Genomic DNA, 17,252 nt, shown 5'->3' with positions numbered 1-17,252 from the left:
TGAAAATTTGTGCCGGACCGAGACACCAACACAGATATCCCGCTTATTACGAGCGGTCGCCTTACCATTTAGCATTATGTGGCTTATGGTTGTTAATATTCGCAACTGCAAATGCATTTTTTTTTACTCCATAACGGCTGTAGTCACCGCATTGCCTGTTCCTCCAGACATGCGTGCTTGTGCGTAGGAACTTGGCATCGTAATTCGGAATAACACAGGCTCTTCAATATCGAATGAAAGTATTTCCCGCGAAGTAAGAGCGCTTCCGCCTCTAGTAGGTTTGATTTCCGCATCATCCCACAATTAGATTTAACTGATGGTTACAGAAGCCCTCCCCGCTAGGCGCGCGATCTAACGCGCCACTTCCCGAGCGGGAAGGCGTGCCAGTCCCCGGCATGAATCCGCCCCGTGGATTAGTGTCGAGGTCCGGTGTGCCGGCCAACCTGTGGATGGTTTTTAAGGCGGTTTCCCATCTCCCTCGGCGAATGCGGGCTGGTTCCTCATATTCCGCCTCTGTTACACTATGCCGACGAAGCACTGTCTCCACATACGCATGCACCATAATTACTCTAACACGGAAACATTTGGGGTTACACTCGTCTGGTATGAGACGTACCCGGGGGAGTCCACTGGGGACCGAGCCGCACAATAACCCTGCGTTCGGTGTGGGGTGGCGGTGGGATGGGTAGATTGCTGTGGCCTGTTGTAGGTTGCGAACCACTGAGGGCTACGGCGGGACGGCGACGCAATGCTTACAAAGGATATTAACTTGAAGTTATCTGCAAAAACAGTAACCGGTATTAGGAGAGCTATTTGTTACACTTTATTATTGACAGATTATTCCTGTAAGATCGTTGCTAGAGAGTACGCACATAGAATACTTTGCTTTGCTCCAAAGCGTTATTACACAAAGGAAACTAAAATGCTAAAGTTTGTAATCTCATTACGTATTTGTAGCCATAGTCTCACTATAAGAGGACTTTTTTAGACGCAGATATAAAGTGTAAGGTATCCATAAATTATTACAGATAAACAACAGCTAGTAGCTTAATGACAAACAAATGGTTCAAACGGCTCTGAGTACTATGGGACTTAACTTCTGAGGTCGTCAGTCCCTACTTAAACCTAACTAACCTAAGGACATCACACACATCCATGCCCGAGGCAGGATTCGAACCTGCGACCGTAGCGGTGCGCGGTTCCAGACTGTAGCGCCTAGAACCGCTCGGCCACACCGGCCGGCGCTTAATGACAATTATAATGACCGGTGTTGCTGCGTCTCCCGTCAGATTTCAGGTATGTTCGTTATTAGTTTTCTAGCAGCCAGCAGGAGGAGTCACCGCCGCCGGGATTCATTGTCATTTGTTTCATGTGTATGAGAATTGGGTTATGAGTGATGACGTTGCGAGGGAGTGGTGCAGAAAACTCATGGTTGATTGTAAAGATGTGCGGCCTTGACATTTCTTCAGCTTTGCCATGGCGAGAGGGAGGAATTTCCGAAGAATAGTGAGTAGAGACAATACGTAGAGTTCAGTACGTCAACCCGAGAACTAAGGAACAGTGTAAATACTGGAATCTCACTCATTCTCCCAATAAGTTTAAAAAATTTCAAGCAGAAATTCTCAAACCGTAAAATTTCGTTTACATTTTTTATGTTCCTAAAGGAATGTTGACATGTGAATTCGTGAGATTAACGCCTCAGAAAACTGATATCGAAGATTAATTTTGAGGCTTTTCGGAATCTCCGAAGGACGATATACGACAAACGGCGCAGAATGGTTGCCGAAGGACTCATTCTTCTTCAGGACAATGCCCTTCTCCTTACTCGAATAGAACATTTGAAAATCTCAGACTTTTTGGGTGGAAGATTTTTCAGCATCCTTCCTATAGTCCGGAATTTGCACGAAGCGACTTTTATCTCTTCCTCATGAAGGAGGTCTGGCTGACAACTCAGCACTTCACGGCCGACGGTGAGCTTAAGGATTCTGTCAGCTAATGGCTGAGGCACCGGGCGACACCATTCTTCGATCAAGGAATAAAGAAGCTGGTATCATTGTGCGACAAGATTTCTCAATTTCTATGTACATTGCTTCTTGTAACAGCTATTCGGACGTTAATTTATGAACAACTCTCGTAGTAATGGAAACATTTCATTTCTTTATCATCAGCAGAAAAAGGAAAATAAATTTTACATTTGAGGTGTCGTTCAGAACTTGTATATCGCATCCGTTTCAGCAAGGAGAAAAGTAATGGTACATGTCTCAGAATACATTACTTACACTTTCTTAGAAAGAGTACAAAACATTGAAGTTCAGCAACTGAGCATCTGCTTTGAGTTTTACTTCCTTCTAGACAAGATAGAGGAATTCAGACTTTTTGACCAGGGCCCTTTTCATGCTAGAAAGTGTTAATGTTGTTGTGAGCGATTTTAATTGTTTTGTACATCATTAACGCGTAATTTGTAAATTATAGGAGGTGAAATAATTAATGACTCATGAGAGACGCGCATTCCATAGTTCCCCAACCTAAAGTAAGTTTCATTTTCGTACCAGAGGTTATCAAACAGATCTACAGCATTTTGATACTCCGAAAAAATAGGGATCTCATGAAAATTCATGTGTAACTTAACTATAGCCTTCTTTTCTGATAATTGTATGATGTTTATGATCAATCATTTACTGATCAGACCTCAAATTTATTTAAATACATCTTTTGAGCAACAATTACACATTTTATAATGAAAGGAGGCATGCAGATGTGTATTTCTTCTTAGTTAATTCGTTGTTTCTTGATTCAAGGACTGTTTTACAGTAATATGAAATACGTCAGATTTTTACAACAACAAAACACAAAGGAAAGTCTACACTTAATCTTATTTAGCAGCTCAAGTTTTATACCTGTACGCATGTATTTATCCTCAGGTCTGGTTTAAAGGGAATTTTTTTTGTATACAGACACGCATGTGACAGCTTATTGGGGACTCCCCATTCAGAATAACGTTTCATTTCTATACAACACACTATTGGATGAGAAATTAGTTGATAATGACGAAACTAATGTAATGGTATTCACCTACACCTCGTCACTAGTAACGGCAGACATTGCACATAGTCCGTACGCTACACATACGGACACACACAGGCAGAGTGTCCATGACAATAACATTTCCTGTTCTTGCATTACTTCTACTTCCTCATTTGTCTGTCTGAGAAGTTGAATTAATGGCTGCTACTCAATCCACTATTTCAAAAACTCATTTGCAAACAGAAATGGTCGGGAAGAGACAAATAAATTTTGCTTGTGGATAAAGACACATGCTGTCTACAGGTAGAACATATTAGCTACTTATTAACTACACAGAAGAACTTGTAACTAAAGACTACTGTAGCCTTCAAATACCTCCATCTCCACGATTTGCGAGCACACAAACATCACATGAAGTGTTGTGTGCATAAAATCGTCTTTTCACTACCTTCTTTCCTATTTTAGCATCTGTCCTAATGCTGCGCTATAGGCTACTGTTTATTTGTTCCATTTGGACAATTCTTCTCAGCACTGGTGGGAGCACAGCATATAACAGAATCCGCTCGATTGCCTTGTCTCCTCTGTTGTACTGTGTGGTAAATTTTGTAACATTTATAGGTGCTAGGGGTACTGGACACACCGACTTGTTGTTCGTAGCGAAAATTACATCAGGTTCAAAATGGTTCAAATGGCTCTAAGCACTATGGGACTTAGCATCTGTGGTCATCGGTCCCCTAGAACTTAGAACTACTTAAACCTAACTAGCCTAAGGACACACACACATCCATGCCTGAGGCAGGTTTCGAACCTGCGACCGTAGCGGTCACGCGGTTCCAGACTGAAGCGCCTAGAACCGCACGGCCACACCGGCCGGCAGTACGTCAGGACGAACATGTTTGAATAGTTTGCACAACGAAACTTTTCTCTAAATCTAACTGAAAATCCAAAGAGATTCTGGTTCTATGTGATGTGTACTAACGGTAAGATACAATCAATACTTTCACTCCGTGATGACAATGGTAATGTTACCAACGAAAGTGCCACTAAAGCAGAGTTACTAAAGATGGTTTTCCGAAATACCTGCAGTGAAGAATTTATAGTATATATCCCGGAACTCGTATCAAGAACGGAAGCGACGTGAGACTCTGAAGCAGACAGCATCTGTGTAGCGAAGCGATATAAGTCAGGTAGTAAAAGGAAGTCTTCCGATCCAGACACCACTTCGGTAATTTTAGACGTACGCTGATGAAATAGCTTCATTTTCTTGCTAAACATATTCAGCTGTTCGCTCGACTAAAGATCCGTACCTTTAAACTGTAAAGTTTCAAGGATCACAACAACGCACAAGAAAGTAAATTGCAGCAATCCGCCGAATTACGGTTCCACGTCTTCGACGTAGATTTTGGGTGGGATTTTGGAACATATACTGTGTTGCAGCATTATGAAATACCTCAAACACAGCAATCAACCGAGAATCAACCAGCACTGATTCAGAAAGCATTATTCTTGTGAAACACAACTGGAACTATTTTCTCATGAAGCAATGATTGCACGCCTGTGGAATACCGTCTTAGCTGTGCGAGAAAATTCGTGATTTCGTGTTAAAAGCATCACAGTTCGTAGTAAATGACGGGAGGTCATCTACTGAAGGCGGAGTGATATAGTTACGGCGTTCCCCAGATAACCGTTATAGCTTCTCTGCTGTTCTTAATCTATAGACACGATTTAGGAGACAGTCTAAGCAGTCATATTACACTGTTTACAGATGATGCTGTCGTCTACCGTCTAGTGAAGACATCAGAAAATCAAACTGAATTGCAGAACGATGTAGACATCTATAAATTGTGAATAAAGGCTATTCACCCTAACCAATAAAAAGTTTTAGATCCTCGTGATGAGTTGTAAAACACATTTCGTTAAACTTTGGTTACAGGATGTATGACATAAATTTAAAAGTTACCGAATTTAAATGCCTGCGGTTTGTCAATACGAAGAACCCCCGTTAGAATCGTAACATAGTAACTGTTGCAGCGAAACCGTTTTATTGGCAGAACACTTATAAGATACGATATTCTAATGAAGAGACAATGTCTGTTCTCTTCTGAAGCACTGCTTCGCAATATGGGACGGTTAGCAGATAGGATTGAGGAAAGACATCGAAAAGAGTTAGAGGGGCAGCTCGTTTTTTACTATCGCGAATAGGTGAGAGAATGTCACGGATATAATAAGTAAGTTGTGGTTGCAGTCAGTAGAACAAATGCATTTTTCGTTACAGGAGGCCTTTCCACGAAATGTCAGTCGCTAACTACACACTAAGACAAAAAAGAAATGGTGCACCATGAGCGAATTATTCGGCGCAAATCGGTAGATCTGATGTACGTATACAGAGAAATTGGTGATTACAATTTCAGAAAAGTTGGGTGACGCCTTAAAGAGAAAGAGCTTCCCAAATTGAGCGTGTCAGTAACGCCTTGGTCTATCTCTGGATGTTATGCAAACACTTATTCTGCTTGACATTGATTGACAGAGTTGTTGGATGTCCTCATAAGGGATATCGTGCCAAATTCTGTCCATTTGGCACGTTAGGTTGCAAAAATCCTTAGCTAGTCGGAGGCCTAGCGCCATAATACTCCAAACATTCTCAACTGGGGAGAGACCTGAAGATCTTGCTGGCAAGATAGGCTTTGTCAAGCACGAATAGCAGAAACTTTTGCTGTGTGCGGGCAGCCATCATCTTGCTGGAGTATAAGTCTAGATGGCTTACCATGATGGGCAACGAAACGGGGCGTAGAATACCGACGACAGAGCCATGTGGTTTTAGGGTGCCGCAGGCGACATCTAAAGGGTTCCAGCTATGAAAATAAATGGCGCCACAGAGCATCACCCCTAGTAGTCGGGCTGCATGGCGGACGAAAGTCAAGGTGGTATGCCATGACTGTGTTGGGAGTCCCCAGGAACGTCTTCTCTGGTCATCGAGGCTCACTTCGAATCAGGACTCATTACTGAAGACAGTGCTACTCCAGTCAGTGACACTCCAGGACGAAGACTGTCTGGAGACGCTGGGGACAGCGGCGGGATACCAACCTACCTGTCGCTCGCCATGTGGCCTGACAACCAGGAACCCTTTGGTTGTCATCTACGGGACTCTTACAGCACAGCAGTATGCCGACGATATTCTAAGACGACCGGGGTGGCCGAGCGGTTCTAGGCGCTACAGTCTGGAACCGCTACGGTCGCAGGTTCGAATCCTGCCTCGGGCATTGATGTGTGTGATGTCCTTAGGTTAGTTAGGTTTAAGTAGTTCTAAGTTCTAGGGGACTGATGACCTCAGAAGTTAAGTCCCATAGTGCTCAGAGCCATTTTAACCATTTGAACCGGTCCGTAGCCCTTCATGAGAAGCCGTCCTGCGCTTACATTTCAGCTAGATAAAGCCCACCGTGGCGTAGGAGGGTTTCTACTGCTTGTCCTCGTTCTTGGCCAACCCTATCTCGGCCAGTAAGGTCGCCAGATTTCTCGTCAACTGAGAACGCTTGGAGAATTATGGGCAGGGTCGGGATTTTGACTATCTAACGCACCAATTACACAGAATCTGGCATGATATCCTTCAGGAGGTTCAAAAATGGTTCAAATGGCTCTGAGCACTATGGGACTCAACTGCTGAGGTCATTAGTCTCCTAGAACTTAGAACTAGTTAAACCTAACTAACCTAAGGACATCACAAACATCCATGCCCGAGGCAGGATTCGAACCTGCGACCGTAGCGGTCTTGCGGTTCCAGACTGCAGCGCCTTTAACCGCACGGCCACTTCGGCCGGCTTCAGGAGGTCATCCAACAACTCTATAAATCAATGCCAAGGGTAATATCTGCTTGCTAAAGGCCTAGAGTCAGACCAACGCGTTATTCACTTGTTCAGTTTGTTAAGCTCTCTCTTTTGAATAAATCATACAATTTTTCGGAAGCTGCAATAATTTTTTATGAGTTGCTCCATTACGTCTTGGAAGAAAAATTTCATGTCTATGGTTGAATAACAAGTGCACAGTTTCTGTTCCACTGATTTTTGTTTATTTCAAATTAGTTTTCTGCCTGTTAGGGCATCTTTAGACGGTAGCCAGTTGTTACCTGATGATAGCCTAGTAAGCCGAAACTTGTCTGAAGTAAACAAAAGTCTGTAAAATAAAAACAGTGCACTTGTCACTCAACCTTAAGAAAATGTCATCATTTGTTCGTCCGTATATGTGCATCACATCTACCCGTTTCCGTGCTGTTCGAGTAATTTCTTCGTGGTGCGTCGTTTCTTTTTTTTCTAGGGCGTATTTTCTTCGAAGGCCAAAACATCTTGTCGTCTCCCATTGCGGCGGCGCGGTTCTTTCCGTCCCTTTACGAAGGACCTGCACCTACCTGTGAACATCGTCTCAGCAAATCATCAGTAGGATGCTGAGTGAAACCTACTGTACTTCGGCGTGAACCAGGCTGCAATTTAAGTCATTAATCTACGTTTCTGGAGAATGTTTTCACACAAATGAAAGTTTGGAAATTTTGTCCTCAATTAATGTATTCTGAAACTTAGGTGAACAAGTATCGCCAAGCTCGTGCTAGTCTTAACACAGTCACTCACAATCCCTTTCACTCGCGTTAGCAAGTTTATGGTGTAGCATTTCACGGAAACGTAATAGCTACAAAAATACTGATTGTTTTTGATTGATAATGCTCGCCAAATATTAAGCCTCTCGGTACCAAATGCAGTAACAGTTTTTAGCCACCGACCTGCTCAGTACGCCACGCGGAATATATGTCTTTTCTCGTCACAAAATTCACTTAAAATTTCCGAAATTTCTACACACCCATCGGGATCATTATGCCGTCACTTTACAACTCTTTTGATGTATGGAACACTGCTGGATCCGGCAACTTCTCATTTCCATCGGAACTACCACTACACACGTCCGACCTGTTTCACGGCTAGGCTCCGACTCTCCTCTGGGATACTCCAACTCTTCTCTACCAGCAGAGAAAGGCGCACGAAGTATATTGCTTTACCATTGGTCAGTTTATCAACAGCCAATAGCAAAACAACATTCTCCCGCGTCAGTCCGCGCTTTTCATCCATAACCACTCGCAAAATAGTAAACCTAACGACTGCACTTTTTACCGACGTAATTATCTAATATGCTGAAGTTTTGTTTATGCACAAAGTTATTTACTGTTGTTATTTATACCTGAATTAACTTTCCTTTTACCGTAAACTTACTTTACAAATCTATTCTACAGAAGTCCCCTTTGTCCACATCCATACTTCTTCAAAATGTTCCCACAGTAAATCCCACTACATAACTCGTTAAACAATTATCTGTATATTAAACTTAAACCACACTCACGCATCATTCTTACTGCTAAAACACATTTATAACATTTTACATAAACAAAAAGACATAATAACCCTTTATGAAAATACTAGAACAGTTTATGAAAAACATTCTATTACTTTAGTGCACTCTAGTGGGCAGAATGGAAACTAAAATCACAGTCCCCCTATCCAGAATTGTCCTCTATTGGCTGATACGTAAACTACGTGCGCGTCCAGTCTGGCGTCACCATCTGTCACTATCCAGCTCTGAGACACATCTCGCACTCAACCGCCTCCAAGGCAGGATCGTTATATGGCGCTACGCCTCACCATCTACACAAGAAGAAACGTCCATCTTAATAAAATAAATCAGAGCTCAGGCACAAGGGTTAGCTGTTCCTATTTCTTATGCGTTGTACGAGAGCGGAACGGTCGTGAGGTCTGACGCTTAAGTACCTGTTGCATTGTAATCGTGTAGATGTAGACGTATGCACGTACGTTGCTGCTGCTGCCGCTGGGCTACTGCTGGGGCTCCTACGTTGTCGCGGCCTTTGTTCACCTTGTGTGGCTGTTGTCGGCGCATTTACAGGAGCAGCCACATACGCGCGCCGCGCCTTCCGTCGTGTATTAACTGTACTGTGCTTTACTCAGTCCTGACGCTGTGCTTTGCCGGCAGCTTCGACGCTCGCACGTCGCCCCTGGCGGGCGCGGTGCGCTGGCAGGACGAGCGCGCACTCAGCCAGCGTGCCGTCTTCCTCTACAAGCGCCCGTCGGCGCTCGTCATAGAGAACGTGCGCGAGGCGGACGCCGCCGTCTACCGCTGCCGCGTCGACTTCCGCCGATCGCCTACCAGGAACTACAAGATCAACTTCACCGTCATCGGTAAGCCTTCCTCCAACGCTCAGTTTTTCCCATACGGCAAACAGAGGAAATTTTTATAATGTTGTTGTTGTTGTTGTTGTGGTCTTCAGTCCAGAGACTGGTTTGATGCAGCTCTCCATGCTACTCTATCCTGTGCAAGCTTCTTCATCGCCCAGTACCTTTTGCAACCTACATCCTTCTGAATCTGTTTAGTGTATTCCTCTCTCGGTCTCCCATTACGATTTTTACGCTCCACTCTGCCCTCCAGTACTAAATTGGTGATCCCTTGATGCATCAAAATATGCCCTACCAATCGATCCCTTCTTCTAGACAAGTTGTTCCACAAACTCCTCTTCTCCCCAATTCCGTTCAATAACTCCTCATTAGTTATGTGATCTACCCATCTAATCTTCAGCATTCTTCTGTAATACCACATTTCGAAAGCTTCTATTCTCTTCTTGTCTAAGCTATCTATCGTCCACGTGCCACTTCCATACATGGCTACACTCCATACAAATACTTTCAAAAGAAAAAAATGGCTCTGAGCACTATGGGACTTACCTGCTGAAGTCGTCAGTCCCCTAGAACTTAGAACTACTTAGACCTAACTAAACTTAGGACATGACCTACATCGATCCCCGAGGCAGGATTCGAACCTGCGACCGTAGAGGTCGCGCGGTTCGAGATTGTAGGGCCCAGAACCGCTCGGCCACTCCGGCCGGCTTTCAGAAAAGACTTCCTGACACTTACATCTATACTCGATGTTAACAAATTTCTCTTATTCATTATTAAATCTACTCCTGCATTACCCCTATTTGATTTTGTATCTATAACCCTGTATTCACATAACCAGAAGCCTTGTTCCTCCTGCCACTGAACTTCACTAATTCCAACTATATCTTACTTTAACCTGTCCATTTCCCTTTTTAAATTTTCTAACCTACCTCGCCGATTAAGGGATCTGACATTCCACGCTCCGATCCGCAGAACGCCAGTTTTCTTTCTCCTGATAACAACGTCCTCCGGAGTAGTCCCCACCCGGAGATCCGAATGGGGGACTATTTTACCTCCGGAATATTTTACCCAAGAGGACGCCACCATCATTTAACCATACATTAAAGATGGATGCCCACGGGAAAAATTACGGCCGTAGTTTCCCCTTCCTTTCAGCCGTTCGCAGTACCACCACAAGAAGGCTGTTTTGGTTAGTGTTACAAGGCCAGCTTAGTCAATCATCCAAACTGTTGCCCCTGCGACTACTGAAAAGGCTGCTGCCCCTCTTCAGGAACCACACATTTGTGTGGTCTCTCAATACATACCTCTCCGTTTAGATTAGATTAGATTAGATTACATTAATACTTGTTCCATAGATCATGAATAGGACAGTTCGTAATGATGTGGAACGTGTCAGGTTAATAAAAGGTGTCTATACAAGATATTACATTAGACAAAATATTACATGACACACAACTCCGTGGTGGTTGCACCTACGGTACGGCTATTTGTATTGCTGAGGCACGCAAGCCTCCCCACCAACGGCAAGGTCCATGGTTCACTGGGGGGTTTATGTTGTTAAGTACATGAAAAATTTAGAGCACATCGTAAGGTCGTATCTTCAACACACTGATTTAATTTAGTTTGAAATTTGCAACTTTTATTACAGTCTTCAATAATACACGCACACAAATTATTATATCATGTAAGGCTACACTAATGTATTGGTGTTCTACAGAGATAATAGTGAAAACTCGCAATTAATACCTGTAACTGAAAAAACTGACAATGAAGTAACTACATATTTGTTACTAAAATAAAGAGCAACACCAGTTTGAGTAAAAACTGACAAATAACATTATTACAGTCTCTGTTAATTGTCAGGAAGTCTGTCAATGAAGGATCTTTCCTCTGGGTCACAAAATGATCTGAAGCAGTGTTTCCCAACCTTTCTTAGACCATTATCTGCGAATGCAATCAGGTATTAGACAGTCCCCCCACTCCCCCACCCCACCATCCCCCTACCACCAATCTCCCCACCGTCACAGTTTTACATCACAATGAAAAAGAGCTTTCTTTGAACATTTTTGTTTTAAAAATAGTAGAAGATGAATGATATTTTGTTTTGTGGGTGTTTTATTGCTTCACAAACTAATGATACAATGAGACAACTGGTATTGCTTATGTCTAACAACCATTTTTCTATCTGAGTTGTTTTCAGTAAACCGTGCTCTAGATCCATTCAGTTACTTGTTTTAACAATAATGTTGTTATCAGTCCTCGATTTTGCCATTTCTTGTTTTAATTTTCATTGCTATTACACTTCAAAATCTACTCTCACATCTATAGATCTTGAATCCCACATTTCTTTCCCACGTACCATGTGTTGTGTGTCCAGGGGTAGAAGAGATATATAGACAGACAGAGAGAATATGATGAAGCAATTCCCACTGCATTTCGGGTACTAACCACTTCTTCCCCTCAGGTAAGAAAGCTAACTAGCAACAGTGAGGGTAAGTACTTGTCACAAGTGCGCTACTACTTTCCCTAGTGGCACTTGGTTCACTTTCACCTCCATTTAAAATGAACCAAGTTACTGTTGGTAAATCATTTGATTTCTGGCTACCTTAATTATGAACTAGCAGAAATTGGAAGACTTCAGCCTGTAGTATCATCTAACACAGCCACACATCGATCAAGACGCATCCAACACATGGCTAAGAAAAGGCAATATATACAGTGAGACAGAAGGATTCATGATTGCAATACAGGATCAAACAATAAACACCATAAATTACAGCAAGCATATTATTAAAGATCCCAATACCACAACAGATAAATGCAGACTTTGCAAACAACAAATAGAAACAGTAGATCACATCACAAGCGGATATGCAATACTAGCAAATACAGAATACACCAGAAGACATGACAATGTAGCAAAAATAGTACATCAACAACTTGCCATACAACAGAAACTAATAAAGCAACACGTTCCCACATACAAGTATGCACCACAAAATGTACTGGAGAATGATAAATACAAATTATACTGGAACAGAACCATTATAACAGATAAAACAACACCACATAACAAACCTGACGTCATAATCACCAATAAAAAGTAGAAATTAACACAGCTAATCGAAATATTCATACCTAATACAACAAATATACAGCAGAAATAGGAAAAAAAATGAAAAATACACCCAACTGGCTGAGGAAGTCAAGGACATGTGGCATCAGGATAAAGTTGACATTATAGCAATTATACTATCAACTACGGGAGTCATACCACACAATATCCACCAGTACATGAATGCAATACAGCTACACCCAAACGGATATATACAACTACAGAAATCTGTAATAATTGGTACATATTCAATTACCCGAAAGTTCCTAAATGCAGTGTAACATATACCGTATGGATAAAAGGAAGTCACGCTTGATCAAGGTCCGCGTCACTTTCCATTTTTAACCATACATAACGTCTGACAAAGGAAAGAAATAATAATAATGATAATAATAATAATAATAATAATAATAATAATAATAATGTTTACAGCACCAGAAAAGCCTTGTAAACATGGGCTCTACCTTAATAGCTATAATTACTTCTTCATCTTCCATACTATGAAACAAATCTCTTCTACTGCAAGCTCTTTGTATCCCGTGTTTTGGGAGGAGGCAATATGGTCCAAAATAAGAAACAACTGTTCAAGACACATGGCCTATAGAATTCTTAACTTAAGCATTTTGGGCACCTGTTCAGTAGGAGAGATGTCTTTCAGACTAGCAAAGAAGAACCAGTGCTCATAGTTTATAAATTATGCACTTTTCAGCCCGCGTTTTCTGGACATTTTTCTTGTTTTGATCCTTACTGTCACCTCTCAAAACATGGAAAGAAAAGAGCTTGCAGTAGAAGAAATGCGTTTCACATCATCGAAGATGAAGGAGTACTGATAGGTCTTAAGCTATACATATTTTTTGCTTCAAAAAATGGCTCTGAGCACTATGGGACTTAACTTCTGAGGTCATCAGTCCCCTAGAACTAAGAACTACTTAAACCTAACTAACCTAAGGACACCACACACATCCATGCCCAAGGCAGGATTCGAACCTGCGACCGTAGCGGTTGTGCGGTTCCAGACTGTAGCGCCTAGAACCGCTCGGCCACCCAGGCCGGCTTTTGCTTCAAGTTTTTGTTTCTGTCATATCCCTGAATACTGACCATTCCTCCTGGGACAACCCGCATATTGTTGTGCTTTCAATTAGTTTATTTATCTGTTCAGAAGTGAGCAACGATTAAATTTCTGGTATATTGCAGGAACTGTCTACAACAGGGAGGTTTTCATGACGTACTTAGCATTTGTTACATGTATGTCTCACTTTTACAATGATCACTGTATCGGACAAAGCACAAAATATTTGTGTAGTAGGTTGGACAATGTGAGAAACCTGTAATCTCCATAATGTTACAAACTGAGAAAAATTAATTATTGATAACTTACATAGTCAGTATTAGTATTAGAAAGTTGTGATAGTAGTAAAGATCTTTTACAACTAATTTGGATTCATGACTGAATCACAATCAAATCGTTTTGCTTTTATCCCTTAGAGCGTTTCATTTTACTCTTCACGAATTACCTCCAGGTCGGGAATCGCGGATCTAAAGGCTAGTATATCAGTAAATTTTGCTGCAGAGATTGGATGCAAAGCTAAAATAGACGTTACAAATTAAAAACCTCCATATTCCCAGCATGTTTGGGAAAGTTGAACACCTTCCTGTACATGCGCTTACGTTTATAAGATGTCTCTGGAAGAACAAACTCACTGATATTTCTGGTAAGTGTAGAGTTTCTCTTGGAACATTTACAACAGCTCTTCCCCAATGGCCATTGTAACAGTCTCTCTGTTCCATGAATCTTTGATGTTCAGTGGAGACGACAAGTTCCCTTATAGGTCTTGTTTTAAAAGGGCAAGCTTTTCTGAACAAGAAAGTAAAAAACTAGACCCATTGACGAATTTGGTTGGTCGATTTCGATTACATGGAAAGGGAAAGGATTGTTTCAGGCACTCCTTAAATGATCTGGCGTTTTAGCTGCAAATTTCTCAGTAATGATTGCCCACAACTGGAAATAGTTCTTTCACACAATCTAGGCGTTTGGCATGATGTACTACAAAGCGGAGAAATCTGAAAGCAGTCAATTTCTTGTTCTGTCCATGTGCAGAATAACAGAACGTTGTCAACCGTTTAAACTCTTCGCAAACCTCACAGAATATAAAATGATGTGAAACAGAACACACTTCATCCGCCCGCGGCTTTGTGCAGCCGTCTCTGGGTATGTATAGAGTACCTATATCCACTAGACAAAATTTGTGTATTGAAGGAGAAGAGTGAAAGCAGACTGCGATAACATGCGTCTTTAGCCGATAATTTAGTTGTGGATAAATTCTTTTGCCCATTCATCATCACTGCATTCCCATTAAAACCTTTCTTGGAAGTGAGCCTCGCAAATGTTTATCTGCATAAAACCATTCAGTGTTTTTATGATGCAGTTTGCTTTGAATGCCTAAGTAAACCACTGAGCTTCAGTTTCCTTTCGCTGTGTACAATCTTTGTTAAGTGAATCTACTTTTGACTTTCCATCTTAAACTCGGCTGCATAAGTGTCGCATGTGCAGCAAGTATCCGTGAGAGGATATCAAAAACTTACGTTCAATTTGAAACAATATTTTCCTGTAGCTTTCATATGGTACTAGGCTACTAGGAGTATCCATAAAAACAGCATGCATTTTCTTAACTAATAGCCTATCTGGCAAGTACAATTTTAGTGAATCATGTATACTACAATAGCTCAGTGTTATTTTACAGGAATGTATAAGATCCTTAGAAGAACGCAGTGCTAATTCTGAATGCTTTCGTGACCGATCTGTACGTTTCCCGTGTGCAACCTGGGATGCACCAGCCTTTAGAATTTTTTGTAAGATATCTAGCCGTTAGTAATACTGAAAATGGACAGAAATTCTTTATAATGTAACTTATTTCAACTATACGACCGTTGTGAGATTATAACCTTATGCCTGTAACTTTGATCAAGAAACTGTGGTTTAAGTTCCGTTTTCCTAGACGTCCTTTGAGCAACTGGCATAATGTCTATAAGACCAAACAAGTACTGAGCAGATTAAAGTCATGAAGAAGCCTTTCTCTGCTTGATAGGTTCCCGGGAATTACGCCGGATAATGTTGTAGAAACCGCACAATATTTCAGCGAGACGACTGCCCGCCATCTTCAGACCTCGCCCATCAAGAAGTTCATCAGTGCCGTTGAACAAGTTGTTTTAAAACTTCCGAATGAAGCTGCTGAAGAAATAAGGCGAGAGGCTTGCAGATCAATAACCAGGATGCCTGCACCCAAGCAGAACGTCACCATTGAAGAAAGAAGAGCGCTCCGATCTTTAAAAGAAGACAATTTTATACTAATTTTGCCAGCTGACAAAGGTAACGCCACTGTTCTTCTGCCTGCTACATCTTATTTTGGCAAGACTTACTACAGGATACAGCGTATCGTCGTCTCCAGAAAGATCCGACGGATGCCTTACAACGGAAGACGTCCGCTCTCCTCAGATCCAGCCAACTTCCCGACCATCTGAAGAAGAGTTTAAGAGAACGAGCACCAGTTCCACCAAGACTTTATAGCCTGCGAAAGATACATAAGGGAAATGTTCCGCTTCGCCCTATTGTCAGTAATATAGGTGCCCCAACATACCACCTAGCTAAACATCTGGCTTCTCTTCTGAGTCCCATGGAGGGGAAATGTGAAGACCATATTCGAAACTCAGAAGATTTTACACGGTGACTGAAGAACCTGTGCCTTGAATCTATCGACTTATTAGTGAGTCTCGATGTGGTTTCTTTGTTCACACGAGTGCCTCTGATGGACTCATTACAACTCATAGGAGCTAAGCTGGAAGAGGACATCTTACACCTTTCCAAACACGTGCTTACCTCGACTTACTTTTTATTTAACGACCAGTATCTTGAGCAGACTGACAGTGTTGCTATGGGTAGCCTTCTGTCTCCCATAGTAGCTAATCTTTTTATGGGAGATTTCAAGGACAAAGCACTTCAGACGGCGGTTTTGAAACCCAAATGTTTTTGGAGATATGTAGATGATACGTTTGTGGTATGGCCGCATGGGACAGCAACGCTTCCTTCTTTTCTGGAACATCTGAACTCCCTCCATCCAAACATCTGTTTCACCATGGAGGTAGAGAAAGATGGTGAGCTCCCATTTCTGGATGTTTTGGTTCGTAGAAAAGGAGACGGCTCCTTGGGTCACACTGTGTTCCGGAAGCCTATGCACACAGACTTGTATTTACAAGCAACGAGCTGTCATCATCCCTCACAGCACAGTGGTGTATTACGGACGCTAGTACATAGAGCTAGAGCTATCTCAGATCAGGACACCTTATCGGCACAGCTTAGCCATCTCCGCTCTGTACCCAGAACGGGTACTCCGAGAAGCAGATCCGGAATACATTTCGACCAGCACGCTCCAAACCTCAAGAACAGCCTGAAGAAGCAGAGAACACCACGGGGTTGGTTTTTCTGCCGTATGTCGGTGGTGTGTCTTTTAAGAAGGGCAGAATTTTCAAGGAATACCGGAGTAAATATGCTTTCCGGCGCCCAGCACAAATGCAGTCAATGCTGGGCTCTGTTAAAGACAACCTCGGCCTGAGGAGACCAGGAATATATAAAACCCCGTGCCACTGTGGGAAGTCTTATATTGGACAGACGTGTCGTACGGTAAAGACAGATGCGACGAACATAAACGTCACACGAGGTTGGGTCAGCCAGAGAAATCTGCGGTTGCTGAACACTGCCTTGACACGGGACACGGTATGAATTATGAAGAAACCAAGATCCTCTCGTATGCTTCCACATTCTGGGACTCCATCATCAAAGAGGCGGTCGAAATACGTATAAGAAGAAACCAAGATCCTCTCGTATGCTTCCACATATT

The 17,252-nt window shown here is 42.2% G+C and overlaps 1 protein-coding gene across 1 annotated transcript in view; it reads left to right on the top strand.

Annotated features, from left to right (window-relative positions):
* LOC124613625 (nephrin-like) overlaps positions 1-17,252 on the top strand; it is a 715,499-nt gene that overhangs the window by 453,702 nt on the left and 244,545 nt on the right. Inside the window, exon 3 of the mRNA XM_047142340.1 lies at positions 9,046-9,251. Within this exon, the coding sequence (XP_046998296.1) occupies positions 9,046-9,251 (206 nt within the window). The remainder of the gene's footprint in view (positions 1-9,045; positions 9,252-17,252) is intronic.

This window comes from Schistocerca americana, chromosome 4 (assembly GCF_021461395.2).
Source record: "Schistocerca americana isolate TAMUIC-IGC-003095 chromosome 4, iqSchAmer2.1, whole genome shotgun sequence".
In the NCBI taxonomy this organism is placed as follows: Eukaryota; Metazoa; Arthropoda; class Insecta; order Orthoptera; family Acrididae; genus Schistocerca; species Schistocerca americana.
The sequence above is the reverse complement of the archived record's forward strand: the minus strand, read 5'-3'. Positions and strand labels throughout refer to the sequence as shown.